We start from the raw sequence: 12924 nt of genomic DNA, 5'->3' as shown, positions 1-12924 counted from the left end.
TTCTGTTTTCTTTGCACACAAAAAGTATTCTCGTAGCTTCATAAAATTACGGTTGAACCCCTGATGTCACATGGACTATTTTAACGACGTCCTTGCTACCTTTCTGGGCCTTGAATGTGGTCGTTGCATTGCTGTCTATGCAGGGTCAAAAAGCTCTCGGATTTCATCAAAAATATCTTCATTTGTGTTCTGGAGATGAACGAAGGGGTTTGGAACGTCATGAAGGTGGGTAATTAATGACAGAATTTTCTTTTTTGGGTGAACTATCCCTTTAAATGTACAGGTCAAATAAGAATGACATGGAGAAAGAGTCATATGGACTACTTCTGTGGTGTTTTTGGAGCCCCGTTTCCATACACTTTTAAAACATGGAAAAGAGCCATCTGTTAACCATCAATTTTTACAGGAATAAACATGTTCTTCAAGTGACATGAGGGTGAGTAGATGAATTAAATTCGATGGCATCCCTGTGGACAGACATGTACCTGCTCCCAGCATGACTGAGGGGTTACTGGTGTTAGTACAGCTGGTAATAGCTGCGATGACCACGGATCCGTGAGACAGTGAATACTCCGCTCCGTTAAACTGGAAGGGCACTCGAACATCATGGCGCTCAGGAGCCACCTGGAATCCTTTGAAGCCTTGCTGTAGACAGACACAGACAGACAGTGATGGATGACACAGGTGAGCAGGAATATGTCTCTAGACAAGAATGGTTGCTTCAGCACTGCCTTAAAGAACCCATTCAAAATCTAAATTTGACTATTTGTACATTTTATGACACTACTGTTCATGTATATTAGCTTTGAGGCCATCTTTAATTTAGTGCACTCTTAAAGTTAACAAAATTAACTTGACCAAACTAAATACACACTTAACATTTTTCAAAAGAAAATATGTGGAGGAATGAGCTTCCAGATATTCCTGTAGTGACATGATAAAAAAAAATAAATTAAAAAAAAACCATGCTTTGGTAACTATTACGTAAAACAAATATTCTTCAAAATGTTAAAAAGTCGAACAAAAATGTATATTTATGTAATAAATATGACTCGCATCATTTTTTACTTTTAATGAAATAATTAGGAGTTACTGTATGTCAATTGTTTTGTCATAATGTGAAGTTTTATGTCAATTTTGACTTTTGTAATAATTTTGACAGTCAAAAGGACTTCAATTGTCAAGTCTAATGACTTTTTTCATATTATTGTTATAATGACTTTCATTGTTATATATTGCTATAATATCAACTTTTATGTCAAAATTGTGACTTTGTCAGCGTTTCTTCATGTTTTTATGTCAGTTTAGATTTTTTTTTATGTAAATAATTATTGCATAAAAATTTTGACCGTCATAAGGACTTTGTGTCATAATTTAAAATTTTGCCAATTATGACTTTTTGTGTCTTAATCTTTTACATGGTCATAATTATGACTATTTCATAATTTTGTTAAAATAACTATCACAATGAATTTTTTGTTCATATTCGTTACTTATTTATCATAATTGTGACTGCCATAATTTCACCGTGTTTTTGTGCCAGTTTCAATTTATGTCAGAATATTTATGCAAATAATTTTGTCACAAGTTTGACTTTTTTCTATTGTTTTTCGACTTTTTATTTCATAATTTTGACTGTCATATGGACTTGTGTGGCATAATTACGACTTCATATCTCATCATTTCAGCTTTTTATCTCTTATGTCATAAATATGTTTTATCAAAGTTTGATTTTCTCTTTCATGAGGAAAAATAATGCTGCATTATCTCTAGATTCAGAGGGAGTGTGTGTCCTGTGTGTTTTCTCAGGTGTTTCTGTGGCATGTACCTTGGCCCCTAAACACGTTTTAAAGTCCTGCTTCATCTCTGATACATCCACTTTGTCCTGTGGCCGCTTGGGACCGCTGCAGCAGGGGACGACCGTACTGAGGTCCAACTCAACAACCTGCATGAGAGAAAGATGAATAACAATCATCCTGAGACACAAGTACAATTTGCAGAAAGAGGTTCAGATTTGTCTGTGAACAGCAGATTTGTGGGAATGTGTTGAATTTAGATTTGCTACCTGAGTGAACTGTGGATCCTCCGCCGTGTTGCTGTAGTCTCTGAACATGCCCACCGCTTTCAGATACTTTTCTATGTAATTCAGCTTCTCTGCGTCCCTCCCTTAAAAACACATATGAATAAAACATATACTGTATAAACAGTGAGAGCTGCCAACTTTCTTGTAGAAAGTAAAGCAATTCCACCTTCCTGACCACAGCAGAATGTAGTTCCTCTTGTGAAAACGAAGGGTGCTTAATTGTATTGTTCTTAAGATCTTTAAAGTATTTTTTAAAAATCTGCAGATCATTTGATATTAATGAAATAAAAGGCCACTTAAGTGACTTAAAGAGAGACATTTTCATGACTATGTTTTTAACGCACTTAAGTACACTTTTAAAAAGTGCACTTTGTCAATGTCAAATGAAGTTTTACTTTAAAGTACCTTTTAAATCACCGTATTAGTGATTTTGTGTTGTGCTATAAAGAAGTACACTTATTTTGATGTGTTGACTAACATACTAAAGCGCGTAAAATACTTGATTATAATTTTAACTGTAGTGTTATTCAATATTGCATTCAAAGTTAATATATTTTAAATGTACTAAATTGCAAAATGTGTAATTACAAATATATTGCACATGTTTCTATAGAAATTACATTAGAGTATATTTTAGCTTACCATAAATGCTTGTCAGCACATATTTCAAAGACAATCGAAGTAATTATGCAATTAAAATAAATATGCACCTAAGTGGGTCAAAAAGCACTCTAAAGTTCAAATAATTGCATTTAATATTAATTTCAACTATAAAACATTAATTTAATCGCAATTTACATGCAAAAAAAAATCTGAAAACATTACATTTAGTTTGCATTTAAGTATATTCTTTTAAAGTATATTATTTCAATAATAAGTACTCTTTTTAGAAGTATGCTAAAGTGTACTTCTTTTTAACAAGGGTTAGAAGCTTTTAAAACTGATCAGGGACAGGTTTACCTACCTGTCTGCTTCAGATAATGAATGCTGATCTGGTCTACAGGGAAGAAGGCAGCGGTGGCTCCATACTCAGGGCACATGTTGGCGATGGTGGCGCGGTCAGCGATAGACAGCTGAGCAACACCAGGGCCGAAAAACTCCACAAATTTTCCAACCACACCAACTTGCCGCAAATGCTAAGCAGTGAAAGCAGTAAAACAGAGCAACTTCGTTTTTAAACATCCACTAAACCACGGAGCTTATTTGAGTTATTGTTTCTTAAAAGCAAAAAATTTCACCATAAAAATTCTGATATGGCAAAACTTGCATACCTTGGTGACAGTAAGCACTATGTCAGTGGAGGTGATATATTTGTTAGGCGTCCCCTGTAGTTTGTAGCCGATGACCTCTGGCAGCACCATGCTGATCGGCTGACCCAACATGACCGCCTCCGCCTCGATACCTCCAACACCTGCTCCAAAAGATCTGAGCTTAAATCTCAGCTCGACATTTAGCATTTATTACTGAATTTCCCTTGTTCTTTATTTATAAGCCCAACAATGATACACAATTTAACTTTCTTTTTTCCAAAATAAAAAAAGGAACAAAAGGTCGAAATTATGAGATACAAAGTCATAGTTATGAAATAAGTCAAAATTATGACATGAAAGTTGAAATTGTAATAATTACAATTTATGTATTATGGCTTTTACATAAATTGTCAAAATTATTAGATACTATATCATTTACAACATAAGTCAAAATTATGACACGAAAGTCGAAAATGTCATAAGCATGACATGCATTATGACTTATATATATATAAAATGTAAAAATTATGAGATACTAAGTCATAACTATGCCATAGAAATTATGAGATGCATCATAATTCTGACATGAAAGTCAAAATAGTTATAATTATGACTTATGTATTTCGACTTATACATAACATGTCAAAATTATGAGATACTAAGTTATAATTGTGAAATAAAAAGTTGAAATTGTTAAGTGACCTGCATATGACCTATACATAAAATGTCAAAATTTTGAGATGTGAAGTCATAACTATTGCAATCGAAATTATGAGATGCATCATAATTCTGACATGAAAGTCAAAATAGTTATAATTATGACTTATGTATTTTGACTTATACATAAAATGTAAACATTATGAGATACTAAGTCATAACTATGCAATTAGTTGAAATTATGAGATAAGTCATAATTATGACATGAACTGCCTTAATTATGACTTAGGCATAATTATGCATTATGATAATTAGGCATTATGATTTACACATAACATGTCAAAATTATGAGATGTGAAGTCATAACTACTGCAATCGAAATTATGAGATACATCATAATTCTGACATGAAATTCAAAATAGTTATAATTATGACTTACGTATTTCGACTTATACATAAAATGTAAAAATTATGAGATACTAAGTTATAATTGTGAAATAAAAAGTTGAAATTGTTATAAGTGACATGCATATGACCTATACATAAAATGTAAAAATTATGAGATACTAAGTCATAACTATGCCATAAATTGAAATTATGAGATAAGTCATAACTATGACATGAACTGCCATAATCATGACTTAGGCATAATTATGCATTATGATAATTAGGCAATATGATTTACACATAACATGTCAAAATGATGAGATATAAAGTCATAGTTATGACAATTTCAATCTCATAATTATGACTGAGCATCTCAAAGTTTTTGACATTTTATACACAGCTTAGGTCATAATACTACAGTCATAATTATGAATACATTATGACAATTTAAACTTTTTATCTCATAATTATGACTGAGCATCTCAAAGATTTTGACATTTTATACACATTATAAGTCATAATTATGAATACATTATGACAATTTCGCCTTTTTATCTCATAGTTATGACTTGAAGCTCATTCACACCAAGAATGATAAATGTAAAGGTAATTAAATATATTATTTAAAACAATGAAACTTGTGGTGATTCTCAATGAGTTTTCACTCACCCCAGCCCAGCACTCCCAGCCCATCAATCATGGTAGTGTGAGAGTCCGTTCCCACCAGACTGTCTGGATAGTAGTATCCGTCCTGCTCAGACACGACCCTGGCCAGGTATTCCAGATTGACCTGATGGACTATTCCTGATCCCGGCGGAATTATCCGCATGTTCCGGAATGCTTTAGAACCCCACTGTGGACCGATACAATTAGTTCTCAAGCCATCTTCATCGTCATATCTTGTAGTCTCAAACAATATCAAATACAGAAGGGGAAAATTACCTTCAAAAACTCAAATCGTTCTCGGTTCCTTTCAAATTCAAGGTCTTGGTTTTTCTGAAGGCTGTCAGACCTTGAAGAATGGAAAAGGTAATAAACTTTTGTACTGGACAGTTAAAATCACGATACACTTGTCACCAGAGAGCAAACCCCAAGACAAGCGCTCCAAGTGACATTTTAGTTGCAGTTTTCATTTTTAGTTGTGACAGTAACATTTTGGGAGTTCATAAGGACAGGGCCCTAAAAAATGTAAACAGCTACACTTATGAAAAAGAAGGGTGCTTAATTGTACTGAATGTGCACTTGTAGTGTACTTCAAATCTTAATAGTACATTTAAAAAAAACTGTACTTGCAGATCATATAATATTAATGACGCCAAATTAAAAGTTTAACTTTAAAGTACATTTTAAATCATTGTTTTATAATATATATATATATATAATAATCTTTAGTCGTGCTTTAAAGAAGTACACTTATTTTGATGTGTTGTTGACTAACATACTAAAGCACATGTAAAGAACTTCATTATAATTTTAACTGTAGATTGTTATTCAATATTACATGTAAAGTTAATATATTTTAAATGTACAAAATTATAAAATACATGACATACAAGTTTCAATTGGAATGACATTAAAGTATATTTTAGTTTACCAAAAATGCTTGTCAGTACATTCGGCAGTACAGTTTAACCATATTTCAGAGACAAAATAAATAATTATGAAATTACATATGAAGATGTACTTAAGTCCTACTTAAGTGGGTCAAAAAGCATGTAAAATTCTGCATTTAATATAAATTCAATCTATAATACATTTTAATTTAATTGCAATTAAGTGTAATAACATGCAATTAAGTGTCTGAAAACATTATATTCAGTTTTCACATATTTTTTAAATTACCCAAAAATGAAATACTCTTTTTTTTTTTAAAGTATGCTAAAGTAAGTCTTTTTCACAAGGGTGTTATTTTCTCATGTTGTCAACGATTAAGCAAACGCAATCTGTGTTCTTGATGTAGATTTAAGAGATAAAAAAAATAAGTTGTAGAAGGCAAATACTCTTGAAATGAACCCAGTAACACAACATGAACGTATCTAAAACATTTCAGCATGAGAACTCAGCACATGAAAACAGACATCAAACAGAGTCTGTTCTGATCGACAGACTATGTAAAACTATTTTACATTTCCGTCAAATGGCGAAGACCTACTTCCTGTTGAAGTCAACCTGAATGGAATGATCTATGACGAGGTCTGCCGGACAGACTGGATTAATCTTCTCAGGGTCGCCCTGTAATTTTTTCACTGCATCACGCATGGCTGCAAAGTCGACCACTGCAGGAACACCCCTGTTTACAGAGAACCAACAATGAGACATATGTAACCGAAAGACGAAAAGCTGCAGGTTATGGAGATCCAGTTAAAACCTACGTGAAATCTTGCAAGATGACGCGGGCCGGTCTGAAAGGCACCTCCACGGTCTGACTCTGCGTCACCTTCCAGTTGAGGACTTTCTCCACATCCTCTTTCTTCACCAGGACCCCGTCACAGTTCCTCACCGCAGACTCCAGCAGCACACGGATGGAGAAGGGAAGCTGGTCTTCAAAGAAAGGCATAGAGAAAGACACAGTCATGTCTCTACTCAAGTCATTTTCCATACAATAACCCTGCCAGCAGCACAGTTGCTGTAACTTTCACTCAACAATTCATAGATATAAAATACCGTCTTACCATATCTGGGGTCTTTAAGCTTTTTAAGGTTGAAGAACTTGTGGTCGGGCTTCTGGGGGTCCAGAGGCTCAATAATGTATGCATAAGGGTTCGTCATAACTAATAACAATGCTTCCTCACTTCACACTCTTGAACCTTAAATTGAGAGGAAGAGAAAAAATCCTAAGTGACTTGCTGAATTCACTAATAAACATTTTTTTGGAGATGGTAAAATCAATGGTAATACCATGTTTTTTTGCACACGAGATCACAAATGTTTACCACTCAAGTTATGATGTGAGAAAATTATGGTATTATGCAAACATTCCCTTGTGAAAAAAAGAAGTGTTTTATTTGTATTGAATGTGCACTTGTAGTGTACTTTACATCTTAAATTTACATTAATGAAATAAAGACCAGTTAAATGTAGGCCTTTTTTCATGACTGTGTTTCTTAACACACTTAAGTGCACTTTTAAAAGGTGCACTTTGTTATAGAGTCAAATTAAAAGTTTTACTTTAAAGTACATTTTAAATCATTATTTTAATAATCTTTTGTTGTGCTTTAAAAAAAGTACACTTATTTTGATGTGACTGATACTAACAGACTTAAGTACTTGATTATAATTTTAACTGTAGTGTGTTATTCGATATTAAATTTAAAGTTAAAGTTAACTTGCAACTTCACCACTACAAAAGTCGAATTACAAAGATATTTAAATATATAGTTTGGTAATAAACAATAGTTTGGTCCCACTTTAAAATAGTTGCCTTTAACTACTATGTACTTAAGTTAAAAAAAAATGTAATTGTTAGGTACAATGTACTTATTGTGTTCATGTTGATTGCAAAACACTGGTGGGATTTGGGCAAGGTTAGGGATAGATTAGGTTTAAGCGTGGGTTAATGTGTAGCGGTAGGATAATTACAGATGTAACTACAGAAATTAATTACAAGAAGGTATTTTTAAACAAGTACAATGTAAAAATGTATGCACACAGTAGTTGCACTTAATTCAAATGTAAGTAGTAAGACACTTAATATAAAGGGGGTCCAATAGTTTTAACTACATTGTGTTATTCAATTACATTTACAAGTTAATATATTTTAAATGTACTAAATAGCAACTCCATCATTATAAATGTGTAATTACAAATATATTTAAATACATGACATACAAGTTTCAACAGAAAAGACATTAAACTATATTTAGTTGACCATAAATGCTTGTCAGTACATTCAGCAGTACAATTTAACCATATAAGACAATAAAATTATGAAATTACATAAACGGGTGTACTTAAGTCCTACTTAAGTGGGTCAAAAAAGCACTCTAAAATTCAGCTAATTGCATTTAATATAAATGTAATCTAAAATACCATGTAAATAAGTGTCCGAAAACATTACATTCAGTTCACACTTAAGTATATTCTTTTTTCCATAATAAGTACTCTTTATAAAAGTACCTTTAATAACAGTAATTTGCAATAATTATAACTACACCTTTGATCCTGTTCTGAACGGCAAGACAATTTCCCCAAAAAATCCAGAATATCTCCAAAAATATCAAAATCTCTTATCCTGGCACTCCGCTTCTGCAAAAGAGAGTTCGGACTCTTTCTCCACCTCTATTCAACACCAAAGGCACGGGAACTTCCCAGAATTAAGAGGCTGGTACGTGACAGCCAGGACGACACCATCTGAAGCCGCTGCCAGCACCAGAGATCAAGGAGGCACAACTTTATCACTGGTTTATACAGAAGCTGCATGTTGACAAATCTCCAGTTTACATCACAGCCTTGTTATACGCTGGATCTTACAGAGATCAGGTTCATGCAATGAGATAAACATGCTCCTCTCCAAAACTGTGACAGATAATGAACTGTATGGTATTTGTCTTGGATTCAACACAACAGTCAAAATAAACTCATATGTGACCCTGGACCACAAAACCAGTCATAAGGGTCAATTTTTTTAAATTGAGATTTATAGATCATCTGAAAGCTGAATACATAAGTTCCCCATTGATGTATGGTTTGTTATGATAGGACAATATTTGGCCCATGGAAAATGATCTTTACTTAATATCCTAATGATTTTTGGCATGAAAGAAAAATCGACAATTTTGGCCCATACAATGTATTTTTGGCTATTGCTACAAATATACCCCAGCGACTTCAGACTGCTTTTCTGCTCCAGGGTCACATATGAGTCTGGAGATTTGGAGAGGTTTTGGACTGGTTGTGATGCATCAGGTGAGCGGTCAGACCACAAGAGTCAGAAATAAAGCCAACTCTCTTTCTTCACACCGGTTTCCTAATGTTTCAATCAATCTATTCATATCCAAGTCATGTCTGCTCATAGGTCATGATTACACTAGCGGTTCTGTGATGTCTATAATAACTGTGTCTAAATAAAATGACTGTATATTTAACCCCTTAAGGAAAAGTATAAATGTTTGATGTGCTCTATATACAGCATGTGCATTGATTAATGTTTATATATGTGAATAAAAGCGATCATGTCTCTTTAGAAGACTTGGATTAAATTGCTTTTTTAACCATCAAAGTTTTGGGTGAATGGAAGTACAGAAATCTCACAGGTTTTATTAAAAATATCTTCATTTGTGTTTAAAAGTTATGGGATTGGAAAGACATTTTCATTATTCGGTGAACTATGCAATATCATAAATAATGTGATAATGCATAACTGATATTTCAGACAAAATATAGACAAGTAAAAACAATTTAGCTCTGATTTTAGCTGATGTTTTACTTAATAAAAGTTAAAAATGGGGGGAAAACGAGATAACAGATCTACTCAAAAGAGGCAAAAGAAGTAACAACTCTAGCGGAGTAACAGATAACAGATGAGCGGACTGATACAAACGATAAAATGTGCCAGTGCTATACAAATTATGACCAGTGTTGTTATTGTTAACTACGACTAAAAATAATTTTCACTAATTGAAATTAATTCAAAACGGTGGAAAATTTCCAGTAAATTTCGGAAATATTCCAGAAAGTTTGGAAACTTTCCAGGATTTTTTTTTTGTTGGAATATTCCAAGGATTTTTGGAAAGTTTCCGGAAATTTACCGGACATTTTCCACTCCTTTGCAACCCTAATTGAAATAAAGCTAAAATTAAATAAAGTATGAATATTAGATTTAAACTGCCTTGGAGTTTTCAGTTTAAGGTGAAGTACTAAAATGACTAAAATTGAAATAGAAATAAATCTAAAGATAAATACAAATATATAAGAAGAACTAATAAAATGACAAAAGCACATAGAATTACAAAAAAAAAACTAAAAATATAAAATACGGTATATTTTGTTATATTATATAAGCCAATTCTAAATATTAATACAATTTATAAATAATGTTATTTTAGTACATAAATACTAAAATTACACTGATTATGAGCAACACTTGTTCAATAATATAGTGGCTGATATGCTGATATTTAATACAATTTAATGCTCCTGAATGAGGCACAGTCCAAATATAATAACATTATTTTATTTAAATAATAAGAAAACATGGCTGGCAATACCAAGGTCATGAGTTCAATTCCCAGGGAATGCATGAGCTGATAAAATGAAGACACTGAATGCAATGTAAATGACTTTGTATTGTGACTTTCAATTCAAGCAGCTGAGTCTTTAGCCATTTTCAAAAAAAACATATTTTTCGCCAGCACCTGACCAATTAATACTAGCACTTAACTTTCTATCGTCCTGTTTTGTAAGTCGCTTTGGATAAAAGTGTCTGCCAAATGATTAAATGTAAATGTATAAAATGCAGAGGTCAATAGACAATTATTAGCTGATTAGTTAACCCAGCTAATATATATCCATCTATGCTTAAATACTTCAGATGTTCATTCATTATTTTTTTAGTGATGCAATATAATTTTCATTCAATGACTGATTGTTCATCTTTAACCATTTCTGATTTTGCAATAAATCAACATTACTACAGCAGAAGGCAGCAGTTTACAACCCAAGGACTTCATTTAAACCTTAGAAGAAAAACGAGGGCAAAAGAGCCCCTGGTGCTTCACCCCAGCAGGTCTTCTCATGCTATCATGTTAACACGTTTAGCTCAGTTCTCCTGGGATATGAGCAGGCAATGAGGCCAAGCTGTGCAGCAAGCAAAGTGTTTTTTTCCTGCTCTAACAGCAGCAGAATTGTGCAACACATCAAACAGAAGACAAGAACCGACCGAGCAGGCTGAACAACTATAATACAGCAAATGATTGAGGGACTAGACACCATTATTATGACTTAAACCAAGGTTTTTCAATCTTTTAGATGCCCCTAAACATGATCATTCTTGTGCGAGGGACCTAAAATGTAAAAGGGATCTTTATAGATTCTTGCATAAAGACCCAAATTATTCTGTGAAAACTTAATATTATAAATATTCGGAAAATATTTTATTAGTTTTATTACGGTTTTTCCCCCCCAACTCATTTTAGTGCTGTACTGATATATTAATTTATTTATTGTATATTCATTATGAATCAATCAAAATGCGTTTATTTGTTTTTTTTTTAATGTAAATAAATAAAATAAATATATAAATTTTAGATTCAAACAAACACAAAAACAGATTCATTCATTATTATTATATATTTATTTGTTTATTCAGTACTCATTTATTTGCTTATTCGTTTTTGTTTGAATCTAAATAAATAAAATATACAAAAATTAACACCAAAATAGATTTTATTTACTTGCTTGTTTATTCAGTACACATTTATGTTAAGCAATTTTATTTATGTTTATTTGTTTGTTTGAATCTAAATCTCTCTCTCTCTCAATGTATCAATCAAAAAGATTTATGTATTTATTACATTTTTTATTTGTTTGTTTGTGTGATTGTTTGAATCTAAATAAATAAAATCGATTGAAATAAATACATATAAATAAGTCCATAAATTAGTGCAAAAATAAACAAGTAAAATAAATAAATATATTTTTTCTAAACATTTTTCACGGACCCCACTTTGGCCAACGTGTCACATCATAAGAAATGTAATTCCTCTGCAGCAGTTTATGCATGTTTCAGTGATTTAGAAATACAAAACACGTTACAAACAAAACATATCTGACTGCAGAATCACCAGGAACCAGCTTTAAGTTACTCCAGTGAATCACCATCTGATATCTCAAAGCATGAGACTCAGGGCCAAGCATAACAGACAGAATGAAGATTAATCTGAGGCAATATCTGTGCATTTCCACCCAGTCTTGTGACCCAATGCCATTTTCTACAGTCAGGCAGTGAGAGTTCAGTATGGTTGTGTGTGATAGACTCTGGACTATGAAATAAGGCTCTGTGCTTCTCAGTCTTCCAGGAACTAGTTTAGACAATGATTTACTGAAGCCAGTGCACGATGTCACATAAAAGTAATGTGCAAAAGTCCATTTGCACTAACTTTACACCAGCAACTACACTATTAGCGCGTGCACTTTCAATTCATTCATTGTCAGTCAGCTGATAGCTGGTTAGCTCACGTGCACTCAACCAAACAAGAGCCGAAACTGCTGATATTTCCACTCGATCTCGCACTAACACGCACACATTTAAGCTGCCACAATGCTCGTGCTAATAACTTCAGCTGCATGCTTTTAATATGCAACAGCACGGAGCTTCCCGATATTAGCCTGATAGACAACTGTACAAAAACGATGAACTCAAACGCTAATATGAGCAGAGATGTAGATGTAGCATGCAGCATGCAGTAATGTTCATGAAGCGCTGTGTAACAGCTTGTTCAGTGCTTACCTCCTAGTGTGTACTGCAGTGTTTTTTGTAGATTTGAGCGCTGCTGTCACTAGATGTTCGTTCGACCTCTTTAACGTTGTTTTTACCGTAATTCCTCTAAA

General features: G+C 32.9%; 1 protein-coding gene across 1 annotated transcript in view; it reads right to left on the bottom strand.

The window, feature by feature from the left end:
* LOC107675411 (cytoplasmic aconitate hydratase-like) overlaps positions 1 to 12924 on the bottom strand; it is a 32202-nt gene extending 19278 nt beyond the window's left edge. The window contains exons 1-11 of the mRNA XM_016469730.1: positions 12824 to 12924; positions 7050 to 7184; positions 6750 to 6918; positions 6530 to 6667; positions 5320 to 5389; positions 5047 to 5230; positions 3355 to 3494; positions 3048 to 3219; positions 2066 to 2166; positions 1829 to 1945; positions 486 to 645 (exon numbers count right to left, since the gene is read on the bottom strand). Of these exons, the coding sequence (XP_016325216.1) occupies positions 486 to 645; positions 1829 to 1945; positions 2066 to 2166; positions 3048 to 3219; positions 3355 to 3494; positions 5047 to 5230; positions 5320 to 5389; positions 6530 to 6667; positions 6750 to 6918; positions 7050 to 7146 (1348 nt within the window). The 5' untranslated portion in view covers positions 7147 to 7184; positions 12824 to 12924. The remainder of the gene's footprint in view (positions 1 to 485; positions 646 to 1828; positions 1946 to 2065; positions 2167 to 3047; positions 3220 to 3354; positions 3495 to 5046; positions 5231 to 5319; positions 5390 to 6529; positions 6668 to 6749; positions 6919 to 7049; positions 7185 to 12823) is intronic.

The sequence above is a fragment of the Sinocyclocheilus anshuiensis genome, unplaced genomic scaffold (genome assembly GCF_001515605.1).
Source record: "Sinocyclocheilus anshuiensis isolate Anshui unplaced genomic scaffold, SAMN03320099.WGS_v1.1 scaffold1081, whole genome shotgun sequence".
Classification (NCBI taxonomy): domain Eukaryota; kingdom Metazoa; phylum Chordata; class Actinopteri; order Cypriniformes; family Cyprinidae; genus Sinocyclocheilus; species Sinocyclocheilus anshuiensis.
The sequence above is the reverse complement of the archived record's forward strand: the minus strand, read 5'-3'. Positions and strand labels throughout refer to the sequence as shown.